General features: G+C 36.2%; 3 protein-coding genes across 3 annotated transcripts in view; 2 read left to right on the top strand and 1 right to left on the bottom strand.

Moving 5' to 3' along the window:
- grk7b (G protein-coupled receptor kinase 7b) overlaps positions 1-20,644 on the top strand; it is an 845,646-nt gene that overhangs the window by 699,314 nt on the left and 125,688 nt on the right. The gene's annotated exons all lie outside the window — the stretch shown is intronic.
- The window catches only part of rasa2 (RAS p21 protein activator 2), a 241,741-nt gene that overhangs the window by 127,324 nt on the left and 93,773 nt on the right, over positions 1-20,644 (top strand). The gene's annotated exons all lie outside the window — the stretch shown is intronic.
- Positions 1-20,644, bottom strand: part of LOC100332250 (transmembrane protein 255B) — a 71,609-nt gene that overhangs the window by 4,379 nt on the left and 46,586 nt on the right. The window contains exons 4-8 of the mRNA XM_087293392.1: positions 16,825-16,914; positions 16,183-16,263; positions 13,424-13,509; positions 12,714-12,873; positions 4,257-4,394 (exon numbers count right to left, since the gene is read on the bottom strand). Of these exons, the coding sequence (XP_087149518.1) occupies positions 4,257-4,394; positions 12,714-12,873; positions 13,424-13,509; positions 16,183-16,263; positions 16,825-16,914 (555 nt within the window). The remainder of the gene's footprint in view (positions 1-4,256; positions 4,395-12,713; positions 12,874-13,423; positions 13,510-16,182; positions 16,264-16,824; positions 16,915-20,644) is intronic.

Here is a 20,644-nt window from a genome sequence, read left to right as displayed (position 1 = left end):
AGTAAAGCTGCGGTCACACGGGACTTTTCTCCCCATAGACTTCCATTCATACGCACGCGAATGCGCCAGACCGAAATGCAAGCTTGTGCAACAAGTTTCGCAGTTCGCTGCGTTGCAAGGTTCAAGCTTGGTTAACTCTTCTGACCTGTGAAATTGCATCACTTGACTGCGTGAGACCAATCGAAGATTAAAACATCACCTTTCTGGACAGAAATTCAAAATATGGAGCAATCGCTCACTTTTTAAACATCTAATCATCTTGTTTAATCCCACCCCTTTTCGCAGCGTGGTACTAAAGTATTTTGCATGTGCAACCTCTAGTGTGACTGCAGCTTAAGAGCTTGATTAGCTGGTTTAGGTTTGTTTGATTAGGGTTGGAGCTAAACTCTCCAGGACACCGGTGTTTTGTCGATTTAATTTGTCCTACTTCCTTTTAAAAAAGTAGGTAGCATATTTTTATGCAATATGCTACCCATCTGCTTCTGCTACCTGTGTAAACTTTAAAAGCTGTACTATGGTCCTTACCTACCTAATCCCTAATCCCTAACCTCAACCAAGTTTAGACACCCCTGTGTTTAATAGTTCATATATATATACTTGTTTTTCATCAGAAGTCCCTGAATTTTCCAAGTTGTTGGGAATATTTGATGAAAATTAAATGTTTTTGGTTCCCCTTAATGTGTTAGTTCAACCAAAAAAGAAAATTCTGTTATTAATTACTCACCCTCCCATCGTTTCAATCACCTGAGAGCTTCGTTCATCTTTAGAAAACACATTTAAAATATCTATTTCATATTGTATCAAATGGTCTGGATGAACAGATAAAGCAAAAGTGACTACATAAAAAAGTTGAATCCTTAATTTCCCTAATGTGTGTGTGGTGCAAAATTATTGTAGGATCCATCATAGTTCAATAGCTCAATGTAAATCTTGGCCCAAATGCACAGTGTCTTGTTGCCTTTAAAATCTCTTTAATGTTTGGTTCCCACATTTTCCTCTTTTTATTTACCTGTATGTACAGAAATGTGGGCGGAGCTAAAGAGTGAATGATGTAGAAGTGGGTACTGTTCATCTCCTGTGGAGGTGGAGTTTAGCCACACTGTGACATAATACTGTGGGGCATTCCAGAACTAGTCATTTTGGCAACTGGTTTCAATATAATCTGTTTTTAGACTGAGAACGTTTTAAGTTATTAAACACACAGGAGGTTTTTAGATTACATTGAATTGGATTTCTCAGTTCATAACCCCTATAAAGTTTATTCACAAACCACCAAAGACATGGGTTTCCACAGTGAGACTTTTATTTGACCTTATTAAGCCATATTATACTATTTATCTGAGCTTATTTGTTGTGTTTGTGATGAACATGGGCAAATATCTGATGCTTTGCGATGTGTGTTTAATTTGGCTAGAGGAGCGTTAGCGGGGGTGCGTCCAAAAGCAACTCCAGATCACTCAACAGGGGTGAAGGTGCTGGGGGATGATCTGGGATTGGTTGGTCTTTTGGCTAGTGTTCTCTGCAGGGCAGGGGTGTGATCAGGACAAGCCCAAAGATCAGTGTACTTAAGCAAACGTTTTATAATGGAATGCTGTGGGATTTTGGACCAGGGTCAGTCTGTAAGAATTCACCGCATCCTCAGGAGATTTGCTAGGCAGTTTCACAGTGATTTCACGGTACACAAAAGGAACTCATCGCCATTGCATTCTACCATAAAAGACCATCGCTGGTTTGACTTTATAAAAGACCTTTGGAAATTTGACTTTCATATTACCCTAATAAGAAATGGGTTAAGTGTCTAAGATTTCCTTGATGTCACATATTTAAATTTTCCACACAGTCAAAATGTCCAGTTTAGCATGGTTGATGCTGATAACAGTTCTAGGTACAGTATTTCCAATACTAAATGCAACCAGTGCTTAACAGATCATGAGAGTTTTTAGAAAATTTTTACAAAATTTACAAAACTTTGCATTTAAAGGAAATTGAGAGTTATCATACCATAGTAACAATATAGGGGAAACACATTTTTCTAACTTCAAATACAATGTTCAGCACAGAATCCCAAAGTTTTTGCACCTCTGGACATTTCCACAACATATGTAAAAAGAAAACTTACAGAACTTACAATGAGGATGTGTAGACAAACCTATGATACTGTATGTCGTATATGTTTAGTTAAATATGCCCTGTGAATAGTTTTAAAGTGAATAAACTGGTTATTAGGGTTTGTGGAAGTGTGGAATGTATTGTCCTACACTGTTTCCTAATCAATCGTCGAAGGCAGAGGCATATTAGAAAGCCATAGTCTTTCTTTTGAGAAAGTATGTGTATTAATAATAGAAAGACAGCAATAAAGATAGGAGACAGTTCCTTTTCTTGGAGAATTATCAATTTCACAATCGGATGAGTATAAAGATCCATACCCCATGGTGTCTTGTGAGCCTTTAGTGCTGCCCTTTATTTGAAAATTGTGGGCATTATTAAGACTGGTTTATGTTTCTGCGCCGAGCGATCGCCGTGACCCATGGCGCATGCCTTGCACGTAGTCCAGGGGTGTAGATTTAGCATGGACGGTGGGGACGGGGATCCAATTTCCCCACCAATTTCCATCAACTATTGAAATATCCACGCCAATATTTTAATTCACTTAAAAAAAAAAAAACGCTGTTATATTAACCTAAACGTGCAGAATGGGTTGAGTCACATTCTCTCCCTGAGTCGCACCGCCCCCCGAACACATATGGACATTGTGATTGACACACGCAATTGTGAATGGCGTCAGCAAAAAAAAAAAAAAAGAGCTTTTTTCAATGACAATTTTAAATAAACTCGAGTTCGCTACTGAATAAGTCCATCATCATAATGCCAATAATGCTTGTGTTTTCCCCCGCTTTAACACACAGTCTATCATTATAGCAGACTAATGAATTCTGTTAATAATATGCCCTGAAAACTAACTGCAGAATAAACAGCAAAATGCAAAAGTACAGTATATGATCCCTGCCAGTTCTCCTAATCTCTCAGAGTAGCATGTCCAATTGTCAGAAAAAAATACAGCCTGTGCTCCATCTTTTATTAATATCTAAAACGAGACATGTTTCATTTGCACTATGACTAAAATAAACAAAAGTCTTCATTAAACTCTCTTTATCAGTTAATAAACATTATTTTAACATTACTCTATCAGGCCCGTAGCCAGCTTATTGAAAGAGGTGGTTATTTATTTTTTTTCTGAAAAACTAAACCTTTTTTGTAGTCATTCGCTTCATTTTCTATTTAATTATGAGGTATCAATACTGCATTGTAGTGACATTTTGCTGGATTATCTTGTTGGATGGTTATCATAACCACACTTTCTGATGTACCATAAAATATTTCCTACCATTTTGTCAAATTGCTTACCATACTATTTAAAATGTTTATTTACAAATGTGCATTTAAACAGTAAGTTTTTTATTACAGTTTTATAAATAATGAAAATTTTGAATAATTTTTTTTTAATCATATGTCATTACATTTTATTTAGAAATCTGTTCAAACTTTTATTAAATTAATGAATTAATTACATTCTACTTTCCTCTGTAAGAATTTGGCCATATGAAAAAAGAGAACAGTTAAATAATTAATAGTATATGTATATATATATATATATATATATATATATATATATATATATATATATATATATATATATATATATATAATTATTTTTTTTCACCCGTCCCTATCAATGTCAAGTGCAAACCTACGCCCTTAGCGTAGCTGTGCATTTATACTTCTGCGCGCTGTTTGTGTTGCTCTGCAATAACATTTCCAAAAACGGTAGCTGGGAGTAGGTTATGTTATGTTCCTCTGTATCAAGTTTCTTCGCTGGTGTTTTGTTTTTTCTAAACGCTGCCTTGATGTACAAGTAGCTCAAACTCGCTCATTCAGAGCCGGGAACCGGCGGACGTACAACAATATTAATTATAAGGTAAACACAAAACTAAATTTTCCATCTGGAGCTCCTTCATGGGACTCGACACTTGTAAACAATCGCACCATTGGGCTCACGGCTATCAGCACCCCTACCAAGCCAACCAATCACACAGCTTGTGCTACTCTGCAACCATCTGGGAACCTTTGGCATACTCTCTTCAACATACTACGATTTGGGACATACTATATCTATTTTCAAATACTACCTAGGATGGACGGTATGCGAATTAGGAAGCAGAACATGAGTGGGATCTGTATGTGTGTGATGTACTGACCGGATAGAGCTGGTGTCCTGCTTGCGAATTTGGGTCTGTTAGCAGGGGTGCAGTGGGGGATGAACAGTGGGCTCCATCAAAGGAGAACAGAGATGAACCTCCCCATTGGGACATATTGAGACCAATTACTCCTCTCCTCTGGTGAGAGACAAAGAAAGAATGATCATATGGCTTGCAGACACAAAAACACGTCAAAAATGCAGATCGATTTGATGTCAGAATCTCGACATCTACAGTTGAGGTCACAAGTATTCGCCCTCTGGTGATTTTTTTTGTATTGTTTTTGTTTTTAAATATTTCTTAAACAATGTTTAATAGAGCGAGGAATTTTTCTTTTGGAGAAAATCTGATTTGTTTTATTTCAGCTAGAATAAAAGCAGTTTTAAAACCAATTAAAGATTACACCAATATAGGCACATTTTATTATACAAAGGTTACTAAAATATAAGAAAAGTTGGTCACACTTTATTTAATTAAACAATTCACAATATTAGCAAACCCCACTGTTAAAAATGTTATGACAGAGTCAAGACAATAACTATGTTTATGTTGCTTTAACTTATTTTAATAAGTTAATTAAAATATAGGTCTTAACTACATTTAAGTTATACAAAGTTTAACCATATATTTTAGTCAATCTTAATGCTGTCAGTTGAGACTAGAAAAGGTCATTTGATTCAACAAAAAAATTTTAAGGCAGCAAGATTTTTTTAGAGTTCATAATTAAAGGCTTTATTTTAATGATCTAGGCACAAAGTCTAAAGCACAAACGCATTAAAGGCATGTCCGAATCCACTTTTTCTACTTTAAGGATGGAAAAATATGCTCTGCACCTCGGCACATAGTCTAACAGGGTTGTGGTCGTTCTCTTAATGAGTCATGATTGTGTTTTGAGCATAACGCCAATTAAACCAATAAGAGTGTCATCTCCTGTTCCCTTTATCAGTCAGTTGCGCCACACCATGGCACATTTACATGGTGACTTTGTAAGTGGAAAAAGTGAACGCTTCTCTAGCAAGAAAACATTTAAACAAACAATCTGTGAGAGTGTAAAGAATGAGCCTCCTACTTTTGGCCTCTGTACTTTTTCTTTACTTTACTTTTACTCTTTACTCCTTTACTTTTCTTGGAATAAGAAAACGGTGTTGTACACACTCCACTGAAAACATCCAGTAGCCTACTTTTTCATTTTGTTTGTTAAGTGCAAAGATTTGTTTCAAAACTACTTCTAAATTTAATTCTAATTTCCAGCAAATGAATAAATGAACAATAATAATGAAGTGTGGTCAAAAAAACGAGTTATATCCAAACAAACAAAACCTATTGCCCCATATGGTGATGCAAATATCTCCCAAACCCAGCAGGTGGACAAATATAAACTTTTTTTTATTAAAACAAATATAAATACGCATATAATAAATAATACTAATAATAATATTATACTAATGCAAATTGTCGAGAATAAACTGAAAAAATCATTTGGACCAGCATAGGCGCATAACTAACAAGCTCTGCGCTGGACTTTAGACCAGCTTTTAGTTGGTCAATTGCCTGGTCTATTTCAGTTCCTCAAAATAGCAATGCAACAAAAATGCGCCTTAACACCTCTTTTATAGACCAGCACACCCATGATTCCACAAAGTGGTGCAAATGAATTTGCTATTTAAACAACGTGGCGCAAAACATGACAATTACTATTGTGCTGGTCTGAAAATAGCAACAAATCTTGCGCCTTATTGTGCCAGGTGTATAATAGGGCCGTATGACTTAGCTCAATTAACTACTAATTATGTGCTTATTATTAGTTTGTAGAAGTTGGGTTTATTGGAAAGATTTAGGGATTTAAAATATCATCATACTTTATAAGTGCTAATAAACATTCCAAATGACATATTTACACTGGATTTTGTATCCTTAAAATGCATGTAAGCTACACTATCAAAACAACATCGAATTGACATCCAACATTGGCGTCAAAAACTGAACTGTCCTGCAAATGATTTTAACTAGCTTTTTTAGCCAATTTTAGTAATTTTTTGTAATAAACATTTTTCCTCTTTACTCAATTGAAACAAATATTTATTTCACACATATTATTGAGAACATTGCCTAATTTTCTACAGTTGTAAACAAAACATAAAAAATACGGCCATTCTGCTGTCATTTAATCTTTTGTTAATCCACGTTTTTGCTTTTAAACCATGGTGGGATATATTTAACCAGAATGTCTGTCTTGGGATGCAATCATTAAGCGGTGGCTAAACTGGCACAGACTGCGGAGGCATATTTCCTGTAAGTCATACCACATTAATCAAAACCATAAATACATAGCCAAAACCACCCAATCAATACAGCAAACCTCAGAGCTTTAAGACAAAATTAGACCCTGTGTTCAGAACTGTTCAATTCACTTCAACAAAAACGTCAAATACACCAAACACAATTAGGCTTGATCTTTTAAGATCTGGTTTAAGTTATGTGGTTACAATGATATTAGCTTACAGATATGAATCAAAGTGTAAGTACATACAGTTGAGATCAGAATAATTAGGGCCCCTTAATTATTAGCCCTCCTGTATATTTTTCTCCAGAGCAGATTTTTTCAACACATTTCTAAACAGAAAAGTTTTTAATAACTTTTTTATAAAAGGTTTTAACTCATTTTTAATAACTGATTTATTTTATCTTTGCCATGATGATAGTAAAAAATATTTTTTTCTAGATATTTTTCAAGACACTTCTATACAGCTTAAAGTAGATGTCTGCATTCCAAGAAATCTGGAATGCAGATTTCTTGTGGCACGGGAATAAATTTCCGAATACAGCGCGGGAGCGGTCGATAACTGGTGTAGTTTGTAAATGGGAGCAGGCAGCGTAACAATATCGCTCCCGACTCACAAGCAAGCGTATGTGTGTGAATGAGTGAGCATGATGCTGTGTTTAGCTTGATTGTTGCTGTCTGTGTGTGTATGTGTGTGAATGAGAGAGAGAGCGGGATCGGGCACGGCGGGTAGAAAACAATGCGGGTCGGTTGTGGCACAACAAATGCTAAATATTAGCGGAGCGGTCAGGTTCGGACTAAAAACTGTCGGGAGCGGGATTCAAAATTTAGTCCCGCGCAGATCTTAAGCTTAAAGTGCCATTTAAAAGCTTAACGAGGTTAATTAGGCAAGTCATTGTATAATGATGGTTTGTTCTGTAGACAATTGAAAAGAAATATTGCTTGAGGCGGCCAAAATAATGACCTCAGAGGTTTTAAAAATTAAAATAGCTTTTATTGTAGCCAAAATAAATCAAATAAGACAAGGTATCCATGGGGTCCTAAAGTCTTAAAATGTCTTAAATCACAAAAGCTCAATTTTAGGCTTAAATCTACTGAAATATTGTGGTGTAGGTCTTAAATCTTTTTTAACAGGTCTTATTTTCCTTTGTTCATGTATAGCTTTGCAATCCGGCCACTAACACTCATATAATCACCCACAATCCATCTCAATAAAACTTTAAACTTTTTATTTTAAAAAAGCATTTAATTACTTTCCTTACTGTAACATTTGCTTAATAGTTCTCCATTTATTTACTGCTGATAATACTGACCTGATCTATATTTTTATATATATATAAATATTTTATATATTATAATATTTTTTTAATAGGGCAAGTGAAAACCTTTCCCAACTGGGATATTTAAAAAATCCTTAGCATTTAGCCCTCTAAGTCTAAAATTTCACTCATAATGGGCTTAAAATGTCTTAAAGTTACCTTGGAGACCCTGTAAGACTTTATACAGAAGAAAAAGTATTATAGGAAATACTGTGAAAAATTCCTTGTTCTGTTAAACATCATTTAAGAACAACCGAAATATTTGAACGAGAAAAAAAAATGACAGGAGGGTGGATAATTCTCAACTGTATGTCTTGTGTTGGCTATTGGGAAAACCCGATCTAGAATGTCTTAATCTAGAAATGACATTTAAGATGACCACACAGTTGGATTAACTGGTCAAAACATGTACAGTACAGACAGATAAATCTGACTCAGTGCCAGAGATATTCAGTTGAATCAGCAGAAACAGTTCATTTATAATGTCTTTAACACAACACAGATTTACCTCCAGGATAAGTCATGTCAAAAAAAACCCTGATGATTCTCTTCATTATGCTCTGCTGACAGATTTCAAAAGCCCTTCCAGCAGCCTGACGGATGTAAAGTGATTAATGGGATACATGGTCCAATTTTGTCCTACTCATGATCTTCAAAGCAGCACTATATTTTGACCCTTGTAAAAAAATTGGACTAAGGTAACTCTTTCCAGAGGAACATCTGTGTCTTCAGCACTACTCGGATAAGATTAGCTTTCTAAACAACGTCTGTCATCTGACATTCTCTGTACAGATTTGGGAAGGATTGGGATGTCTGTGGTTTTTACAATTGTGGACATCTATTGACAAAATCTATTGACATTTTGTGGGTAATGTGTTAAAAATAATCACCAACCAATTGACATAATGTGGGTAATAGGCAAAAAAAATCTATTGTCAAAATGTGGGTAATGTGTAAAAAATAATAACAAAACCAATGGTTACAGGTTTTCAACATGCTTCAAAATATCTTCTTTTTTTGTTAAACAGAATACAAAAAACTAACTGTTTTGGAATTGCTGCACACTGTGATAGCATAAATGATGTTCTGCTTTCTATTTGCCGTATGATCTAGAGAACTTGTTTGCATCGAGGACAATAAGGACAAAGACAAATACACAAACATCCTTGAGCACAATCTGCTTCGGTCAGCCAAACATCTGCATCTGCAGCCAAGATTTACTTTTGTACAGGAAAGAGCAATTCATAAATAAGATGATTTTTCAACACTGGAAGATTACTGGAAACTAAATGCAAATATTTGCAGCTGTTTTTCTGCTTTAATCAATAAACAAAAGCAGAAATAGAAGAATCCGACCTCAACTGAGCACACACACACACACACACACACACACACACACACACACACTTTCTCTTTCATTCTTATTTGAAAATGTCACGTTCAATTAAACAAATGCCAGATACAGAGGATGTTGGCACGTGATGTGAAAGCGTTTTTGTGATTTAAAGAGTGTGATTCTGAGAAAATGATGGAACAAATAAAGATTTGTTGGTTTCTGACTGAAAATAATACACTGCAAAAACGGTGCTGTTAAAAAAACGGACAAATTCTGTCAGTAACACACTGCTTTTCATTAAAATGGTAATGTATTATAGCAAGCAATGCATTTTGGGAAATATCTATTTTGGAAAATAATTTTAGAGAACATTGCCAAGGCCAACAGGATGGCTCAGTGGTTAGCCCTGTCACCTCACAGCAAGAAGGTCGCTGGTCCCGGCAGGGTCAGCAGGCATTTCTGTGTTGGGTTTGCATGTTCTCCGTATGTTCGTGTGGGTTTCCTCCGGGTGCTCCGGTTTCCCCCCCAGTGTATGGTGTGTATGAGTATTGGTTGCAGTGTATGAGTGTGTATGGATGTTTCCCAGTGCAGGGTTGCAGCTGGAAGGGCATCCGCTGTGTTTAACATATGCTGGATAAGTTGGCTATTCATTCCGCTGTACAAGTTTGCACTTACTGTAAGGTATATGTTGTGTGTTTTGAAGCCAATTCAGGACTAAATGTATGCTGTGTGTAGTTTTTCTGTAATTGGTAACATATCAGAGACTGTAAGGGTCTGTATGTGTTTATATATGTTGCATTTATTTATTTATTTTGTATAACTGCAGACGTTACAGTAGACTATTTCACACTATATTATAATCAAATCATGCTCATAGAAAGGTTAGTAGTGAACATTTATACACAAGAATTTATGTGAATAAAGCATCTGTTTTGCTTCCCATATGATATGTGAACGACCTCTACAGCTTTATTTTGACATTTCCTCAAGCGAGAATGACGTCGACTGAAACTTTCTCTCATACACCATTGTACCATTGGTACCCTTTTGGCAGTGGAAACGCAAGCCTGATAGAGGTGACCCATACTGTATCATACCACTTAGTGGAAACAGGCCATAAAGCATGTGTTACACTATCGTCAAGGTGTAATCCATACCTTACATGCACAGTACATGCTATGTTTAGGGTTGAAAGGAATAATTCTGCATAATTAATTGTAATAAATATATGGAAAGTACTTGAAATGTTTAACAATGAAAGCCTAAAATAAAGTAGAGCCAAACAATTCACTTAGTAATATATACAAGTTGAGTGAAATCAGTAACTGATGAACAACTGCTGTTAACCAGCAGAATCCTAATTAGGACCTGAAATAGATTAATTATTGTTTACACTGGGGCTTTTCAGTCAGTTTGTTCTATTAGTCAGATTACTAACAGATAATTTGCTTGCATGTAAACAATAAATACAAAGCTACTAAAAGACAGAACAAAGAAAAAAGCCAACAGAAGCAAAACAGCTGATTTACAGTCAGTTTTACATGAGCATTTGGGATTTTAAATTCATCACGCAAAGTCAAAGACCACCCCATGTGAACTGTCTAAAATCTGCAGCACAATATTTGACCAAAGTTTGATCAGTTATGACAGGTTAGATCCAGGTTTTGAATCAGCCACAGGCAGACATGGAGAGACAGAACTTGTGGTCGGACTGCAACTTTGGTCCAATCACTTCTATTTATGTGCATGCAAATTCGCCAGACAAGAAATGCAAGCTTGTGTGACAAATTTTGCATGCCGCAGCTTTCCAGAGTTCACTCTGACCTGCAAATTGGTGTCCAATAGAAGAGCAAAACCTGACCTCTTTGTACAGAAATGTAAAATATGGGGCAATCGCTCATTTTTTCGGTCAAATCATCATGTTTTATCCCTGTTCTTTTTTGCAGAACTGTTCAATGTAATTTTTGGTTACTCTAACTCTAGTGAGACCACGGCTAGAGAGAGAAGGAGAATGTGCGCAAGAGATAAAGAGAGAATATGTGTGTGCATGTAATTGGCATGGGCATATCTAATAGCTCATAGAAACATGTTAGCTACTTCTTTGCAAAGATTTTTGAGCATTTTACAGAGCTGGTTAAACCCCATCAGCTAGTGTCCTCAAGATTACACAGGTGACGACTCCAGCAACTGTCACTCAGTAATTATGGGCACTACTGATGTTTGAGGGTAGTACTTTTATTTAAAACTGATCAATACCGACCTATTACATATGAATATTCACACTTTAAACAATTTTATTGCACAACTTCCAGCCAGACAAGAATTTCGACATACTGTGGAATAAGCTGAAAAAAATCCAGTAAATGTCACAAAGACTCAGCAGAGAACGATTAAACAACTCCAAAAACAGCATCACCCGATGCCACTTTTTACAAGCCTTCATCAAATTTTCAATTAGTCACAAATGTGAGTTACCAAGTACAAGTACAAGTAGGTACCAAGTACAAGTAAGTTACTAATTGGCCACAAAAGTAACTTAACTTAAAGTAAGTTACTTTAAGGTAAATTATGGTGAGTAAGGTTCGAGTATGTCAGGCTCTTCAATGTAAGAAGAGTAGCTCATTTACGAACTTGTCGCTACTTTACAAGAACAACTATAATCCTTTTCCACCTTTGTTCAAAATTTCATGAAGCAACAAAGCAACACAGTTTCATTGAGAATATGTCTCCATTTTTGCAAAACTGCAAATCCATGCCTAGACATGCCTTTGCTTGCAGTTTCTGGGTAAAACAAACGCTAGGTGCAGTATAAAGACATCTTTTGTTCCTATTATCACTACTGACATTCACAGGGACATACTATTAGTGGATAAAGGATTGCTTTTGCATGGTTAAATTGCCCAAAATAAATAAATAGCACAAAAACTTAAATGTGTCGGCGAGCCTTAATTGAACATGTTCGCCTCATTCTCAGTCATATGAAGGACTTTTCTGGAGTGGTCAGTTTGCTCGGTAGCTCATCTTGTAAGGTGTCATACTTGGGACATGAAATAAACCCATGTTCAAATCCAGGGAAGGACAGTTCGAAAAGCCAGGTAAAAACATGTGAAGTCATGGTAAAAGATTGCAATCATGATTCGATTTTCTCTTCCTTTGCTTTTGAAACACTATTGATTGAGTTTAGGGTTGGTTGTGGGTTAGTCGATCACAAGGTGTAAATGACACGTATGATAAAACAAAGCCCAGAAATGTATTTAAGATTCAAAGTTATGTAGACAGCGGCCTTTAGTAGATTTGACGACAAAAGTTGCAAGAAAATGTCGTCGGAGCAACGTATTTTGATTAGCCAGATTCCTCAAAATCATTTTTGTTAAGCAAAATAAATAAATCCACAGTGCTTTGGAACAACCTGAGAATGAGTAAAGGATGTCATTTTTTGACTATTCCTTTAAATCAATTTAAAATGATGGAGCTAAACTGAAGTGTGAGTGTTCACTCATTCATTCACTCAGCTGACTCACCATGTCTTTGATACTGCCCAGTACAGCAGTGGTCAGGATCCCAAGCACGAAGGCCAGCAGGTTGAGAGCAGTTAAAACCCAGAGTAGAACATACAGAGAGAGCACCTCCTGACAGCTCTGCACACCCACAAACTCATAGTAATTATTCAGATATCCTCCACTAGAAAAGAAAGCAAGTAGACAAATCAGTTACAGATTTACATGACTATTACATGTGCTATTTCATATTTTTTAAAACAGATGTTCTAAAGAAAGATTATATGGGCATGCGATGTGCAAAATATGGTATCTTTTATAGTTAATAATCTGCGTTAGACTTTACTTTATGTTGTCCTTCACTTAAAATAATGACATTCGCTGTTTGTTCATGCTACGTAAAATTTAAAATGAGCTTAAACAACACAAATGTTGAATTGGGGACATAATAATTAGTTTATGCTCAATCTACTTCAGTTTGTAAGAATTAATAATTTAATTCCTTTATGTCTTCAACACAAATTGATAATGTAAAACACAGTATTTTTTACAGTGTTGCAATCAGAAGCTCAGCTCTTTAAACATAGTAGTAATGCTAAATACTTCAACAAAAAAACAGAGGAGAAATTAAGAGAACGTCCTTGTTAGGTTAGCATATCTTATTGCCTTATTGTTGAATGTTTCTTTAAAATACTGTATCACAATGTGTCATCACAAATATGTTAATTACTTACTTGGCACAATCATACAAATCACAACAGTAACACGTTCCACTGCGAACTTTCATATTACAGGACTCTGTTAGTCCTTGACAGGGAACCTACAAAACAGTTGATCATCTTTTAGAATTAAGACAAGCATTTTCACATAAACTACTATTTTAATACCAATTCATGATCTCAAAAAACTCTTTAAATACAACTAAAATAAGGACTTCTTGTTTTTATCAAAGTAATTTTTAAAAACAACTAATTCATATTCATAAGTTAGGAATACAAACATTTGCTGTTAAAAAAAGTGAACTTTACCATAATTTCAAAAAAGCCAATTTAATTAGAGAATAATACAACTTGTATTATTAAAACGAATAGAAACGGAGTATATTTTGTACACTTATGAATTTTTAATGTCATTTATAATTGGATGTAATTTCTGTTCAAATTCATGTTAAATGTATGAGCAGTGTCACGATCATAGCAGTGTGATATGGCTGTATATCAGCACTTGCAGGAGAGATGCATTAGTGTCCCACCAGTGACAATATACAGCCATATTGCACTGCTACAAGGGTAATATTGCATTTATACAACAGTTCAACAGCATAATTGTGTACCTAAAAAAGAAAATCAAATACAGACAGTCTAAAAACCCTTTTGTATGAGGAACTACTTTCTTCCATCATTCATTCACATCTGCAGCTGACGTCAAACAGCCAAAACCATTGCTAGTACACTAGCATCACTTTAAAGCTAGTATTTGAATGATTCTCTAGTGTAATTTCTAAAGTGATGACAAAAACTGGAATATTTGTCAAACTGTAGTGAGTCCACATGTCACTCTATGTGGACAGAGTAATACAGGAGGGTGAGGAGGCTGTATGAGTGCTGTTATTGCAGAATATCGCAACAATATCAGCTAATCATATTCGAGAACCAGACAGAACTGTTGTATAAAATTAAATAACCATCAGAGTATGTTTTTAACCCACCAAACCAAGCGACAATGTATAATGAGTAAAATGAGACTAAGGTAGTCCTTGAGGGCACTCCAATCACCTCTGCCGGTCACCTGGACTCAATTTCCCATAACCATTTGCACCTCCACAGCTGATGATCTTTACCTGACTATGTCCTTGATCACTACGCCCCCTTTTCACAGTTATGTTTTGTTTGAGTTTACATGGACACCAACAATCCAATTTTAATATCATGAGGACAATACTCTGATTAAGAGTCTACCATATAAACAACGGATTTTAATTCATTTAATTTGATTAAGGTCATAATCGAACTAAACAGAAATCAAATGAAGACATGTGGAGTATGCCGTTTTAGTGGCTTTATTGAAGTGCAGTACGGACATGCAACAACCACAATTAAACTGTTACTACAAATTATTCTATCGTGTAGAATTTTTGCCGCATTTTTTGACAGGATAGTCTATACACATGGCTGTTTGACACTATTCTCTGCACCTACCAGACCACAGACACTTGCGTTTCGAAATACTGAAGCTTTTTTTTTCCATTCTGCATGCGGTATCAAATTCAAAAAATGAAAGTGAAAGTGCCGAACTGCAGTTAAAGTCAACAAATGAAACATTAAACACTCGAAATTACATGAAACTCCAAAGGAAATGTGGATAGCGTGGTATTACATGTAAAACAGGATCATGAAAGGAACATTCAAAAAGTAACTGTATGTAAGGTGTAAACACCTTAATCATAATTGTGTTATTCAGATTAAGGCAGGGCATAATTTGTGCCGGAACAAGCCAGATCTAAATCCAGCACCTCATTTTCCGATCTCCCTCCTCACATCATGCTCTTCCACCCTGCTCTTCACTTTCATCTGTGACTCCCCTACTGTCACTTACGTCGTCGGCAACAACCCTCCCATCCCACTTTTGTCCCTGACACCTCCCCCTCCTCTGGTAACATGCCGGATCTGTTCCGGGACCTCACGATTCACAAATTAAGCACTGGATTAAGGCAAATAACTAATGCCCATGTAAACGTAGTCATTGTTTGATAAATGCTGCATTTTGGATCCCTACTACTTCGTCTTCCACTGACGCTTCATGTCCATAACACTAATAAAATGGTAGATGAGTGTAAAAGATTCATTCATTCATTCATTTTCTTGTAGGCGTAGTCCCTTTATTAATCCGGGGTTGCCACAGCGGCATGAACCGCCACCTTATCCAGCAAGTTTTTACGCAGCGGATGCCCTTCCAGCCACAACCCATCTCTGGGAAACATTCACACACACTCATACACTACGGACAATTTAGCCTACCCAATTTACCTGTACCACATGTCTTTGGACTGTGGGGGAAACCAGAGCACCCGGAGGAAACCCACGCGAAGGCAGAGAGAACATGCAAACTCCACACAGAAATGCCAACTGAGCTGAGGTTTGAACCAGCGACCCAGGGACCTTCTTGCTGTGAGGCGACAGCACTACCTACTGTGCCACTGCCTCGCCGAGTGTAAAAGATAATTAAAACAAATTAAAAGATTAACTTTGGATCTGGCATCACTACAAAGTGTACTTTTTTAAAAGTATACACAAATGTCTTAAGAAATATATTTATATAGTTATCAGTCTTCAAACACACTTATGAGTGAACTTAAAATTAATAACTATTATTTTACCTGCATGTAGTTTACTTTATTTTGAGATTTAAAGTACAAGTGCGCATTTAGAACAATGAACCACATCTCTTTTTTCACACAGGATGTTTGGCATATTATCAATTATCTTTGACTCACTGTAGCGTAGTAGTTTTCATAGATGTAACTGTTTCCACTGGTGTAGAACTGACATCTTCCTGCCTTCATGGGACGCATATCCTGTCGGCAGATTGTAAGAAATATCTTCAGATTGTCACTTTTTCAATGACAAGATACAGTAGAAGGCTGTTTGTCTGGAGATGTTCATAGTGGACATTTCCCATCACCACATCTACAGCATTCCCTCATCGTTCTTCTCCTTATCGGCTGCATCTGTGGTGTTTGACAGATCTTTTTACAAAAATACTGAATATCGCCAACATCAACAGGACCTTCTCATTCCTCCAAATGAAATGGATGCATTTTGACAAAGTCATAACTTAAGTGAACAAGCAAACAGCATGGTGTTCTATTGGCATTCTTAAATATCTTTTGTATAATATTTTAAAGGGCAGATGTTATTGTTTTCCATCATTTGATTATTATTTATAGATATAGATGTGTAAATTGTGATGTTTAGTTTGTGAATTAATTTCTTTATGCTGCCGTCTTTACCAGGTCTCACTCGAAAAAGGCATAGTAATATCTCAACATGTCTTCCTGCCTAAAAAAAAGAAATAATAATAAAAAATAATAATAATTTTGGTTGTTAAGCTGCTTTGAAATGTTTATGGTACTCACAATGTTGAGCAGAATGAAAACGCCATCAATCAGAAGACACAGGAAGCTGGAAATTATCCCAAAACTCAGGAACACGATGGATGCAACTAACTGGACAGAAAAAAATACGAATTTATTACAGATTTAAATATGAATTTGAACTTCAAAATATCCATCCATCCTATCCAAATATACATCCAAAATAGATGCAGTCATGATCATTTATTTTTGTGGATTTCTTCCGAATTAGTTGTTATGAATTAAGTATAAATTGCATTTTATTACAATGTTCATAATTCATAATCAGTTTTAGCCTATATGCACTTAGGTAATAAAGCCTTACTGACTCTACAATAATGATTCAATACCATATATAATAAAGCACAAGGCTGTAAACTGCCATAACACACTCCTATATTTCCTTGTAATGTTGTCATGGTCATGCCGTTTAGGCTGCTGCCATATATTCCATCTAATATATCAAAGATGAACAAAAATCTCAGAGGATTACAACCTCGAATCAGAAAAAGCAGGACAGTATGGAAAATGCTAATAAAAAAAGAAAGCAGTGATTTCCGTAGTTACTTGTACTCGACTTGTATTCCATTGAACACAATTTGAACATATCATGTTTTGTCTGGTCAACTTCATTTAATTTGTAAATATACCTCCTTTCCTGTCATTCAGACCTGCAATACATTCCGAAAAAAGTTGGGACAGGAGCACTTTTGGGCTAGTAATCAGGTAAACTGGTTAAATATTGATGTGATTTGAAACAGGTGATTTCAACAGGCGAATTATGATATGGTACAAAAGCAGCATCCAAGAAAGGTTTAGTATTTTAGGTGCAAAGACAGACTGAGGATCACCAATTTGCCATCAAATACATGAGAACATTATAGAGGAGGATACAGGTACTTGACTGTCCTGTCTGCAGTACTGACCTGTCTGTAATTAAGAATGTGTGGTGCATTTTGAAGTACAAAATGCAACAACGAAGTACTGCTGCCCAGTTTAAGACTTGTTTGCAGTAAGAATGGGACAAAATTACACCTGAAACACTTCGCCATTTGCTGTCTTTAGTTCCCAAACATCTTTTAAGCATACATCCCCGTATGTAAGGACCTGGTGGAAGACGTACGATTTCTGGGAGATTAGCATTCTTTTGCGGGCATCCGGGAGTCTCTATGCATTTGCGGGAGACTCCCGGAACTTCCGTGAGACTTGGGATGTCTGTTTAAGTGTTGTGAAAAGAAATGGCAACATTATAAAGTGGTAAAAGCTTTATTGACTGGCCTGCCTACAGTCCCGACCTGTCTCTAATAGAGAATGTGTGGCACAGTTTGAAGTGCAAAAAAGACCCTGTACTGGTTCCCACCTTAAGACTTGTTTGCAGGAAGAATGGGAGAAAATTACCCCTGAAACACTTCATCACTTGCTGTCCTCGGTCCTTAAACATATTTTAAGTGTTGTAAAAAAGGAATGGCAACATTAAAAAGTGGTAAAAGCTTAATTATTTCAACTTTTTGAAAATGTGTTGCAAGAACCAAAACCGGAATGCGTGTTTATTTTGGTTTTGGATTTTTACTAAAGCAACAAAAATAATGAGGAACACATAAAATAATGTTTGTTGTATTGTCTGCAATTAAATACAAGTCAAAATAAATTTAGAAATGACTTCTTTCCTTTTTTATTTGCGTTTTTCATATAGTCCCAACTGTTGCTCCTCTGAAGTTGTAGAACAACATGAGAGTGAGCAATTATTAACAGAATTTTACTTTTTTGGGTTGGCTACCCCTTTACTTCAAAATAGCACTGCAAAATTTACATTCACAACTAAACATCTCTGCTACAAGTGCACATATTTAAAATATCCACATAAACAGAGACGCTGCCTTATCCAAAGCCTATAATATTTTAATGTGGTTCCTGGGAAAACTACTGCGGCTTTGAAACCAGCAATGATTTACATTTAACCGACTGCAATGGCTCAATCAAATGTCATCATTTATTTATTTGAACATGCAAGATGATATCCAGAGGGACAAACCTCCGGTCAGCTGATCAGAGACAGACTGCTGCCAACAGAAGCTAAACACCCAGACAGAGAGACAGATGCGCGTCAAGAGAAGAGAGAGGAAATCAGCAGAGACAGTAAAAGAGTCTGTAAAAGGTCAATAAAGCAGCAGAGATAAGGGCAACAGCAAGGAAGATTAAAGGACTAAGGTCCACGATGTTTACAATTTCCTGTAGAGTAACATACAGAAGTTCACCAGTAACTTACTGTAAATCAATTAAAGACTTCTGATGACACCCATTCAATCGAGTGTTAAAATTCAAATCGGTTGGTTCTGTTCACCAAAGTAGCATCATTTGCGGGCCCTCAGGTGTTTTCTCCATAGTAAACAAATAAATAAAAATTTTGCGGCGGCGACGACATTACATGAAGACTGAAATAAAATTTTGGGGTGAATTATAACTTATATTTACAATATGCTGACTCTTTCAGCGACATTTGAAGGTGTCCAAGTGGCTCAGCAATGAATATAAAGCAATATGAAGACTCCTGAACTTGACAGTATAACTGGCTAAATTGTAGAGATGCTGGATTAGGATCATGTGGGGTCGAACTGAGATCACATTCTTTTTTCGATTAATCGTGCAGCTCTAATATTAATAATATTCCAGTATAAAAAAATAAATACCGATTTTGTAATACTAATATTAATACTATTATGATCGTATAAACAAATATTTAAGGTCCTATTGCACATTCAAAGCATGGTTCTTTATAGAACGTTTCACGAAAGGGTTCTGATTTCACCTAAAATGGTTCTGCCATTGCTACAAGCCGATAATCCTCTTAATTTGTTACTGTTTAGAACTAAATGTTTACTGTTTCATCTCACTGTTGTTTGTTGACAGTGAAACGGCCCCACATAAACAGATTAAGAGGTCCTTTTGGGGGTTTTATTAACACAAAGACAGGGGCCCCATTCTGAGTTGCTTAGGGCCCCTAGAAGACTTGGATCTGCTCTTTGTCTTTAAACGTTATGACATAAGATCAGTGATATAACTCTCCACATGGCAGTGCTATTATACCACAAAATCTTAAATACTCAACCATTGGTCTAGTTGACTTCAAAATTGGCATGAATGTTTCTGTGAGAATAGCATGGGAAAGGTTAAAACATAAGCCACAACAATCTCTGGGTTTATATAGTCTAAAACTATTTTTCTTTATTACATTGTAAATTCTTTCGTTAATTTAATTTACACTACTTAACAGACAATAAATAAATAAATAAAAATCAGTATAGCCAGCTACCCTAGTAGCAAAGAATTCTGGCCCAGATTTGGCATAAAGCTGGCACAGCAGGCATTCATCCGGAACTGGCATACAGCATGTGGGCCAAACATGGCCCGGGTTTGGCAGAGGTGGCACCGTCATTAGGGCGGCACACAAGATTTGGGCCAGATGAAAAATGTAGTATTTGGCCCAGATTTAAAAATATGATAAGTGGGCCATGTGAGTTTGGCCAGTCTTGACCCACATTTAAAATACACTAAAATCATTTTTGAATAAAGAAAAAAAATTCTACCTATCAGGTCACTTTGAGAAAAAGCCTGCCCAGAGTGTGCCTAAAGAGCATGACTCCATGGGTTTATCAATTTCATTGCAATCGTGACACGCCAACCTATCTGGCCCAGTTCAGGCCCAGTTATGAGTTATTAACTTGGCTGAGACTTGGCCCAGATATGGTCTGTGTTTGGCCCTTGTCTGGAAGCCAGATTTGGTCCAGTCATGTACCGCAATTCACTGCGGCATGTGGGCCAAGCA

This window comes from Danio rerio, chromosome 18 (genome assembly GCF_052040795.2).
Source record: "Danio rerio strain M-AB ecotype USA chromosome 18, GRCz13ab, whole genome shotgun sequence".
NCBI lineage: Eukaryota > Metazoa > Chordata > Actinopteri > Cypriniformes > Danionidae > Danio > Danio rerio.
This window is presented reverse-complemented; position numbering and strand designations above follow the sequence as displayed.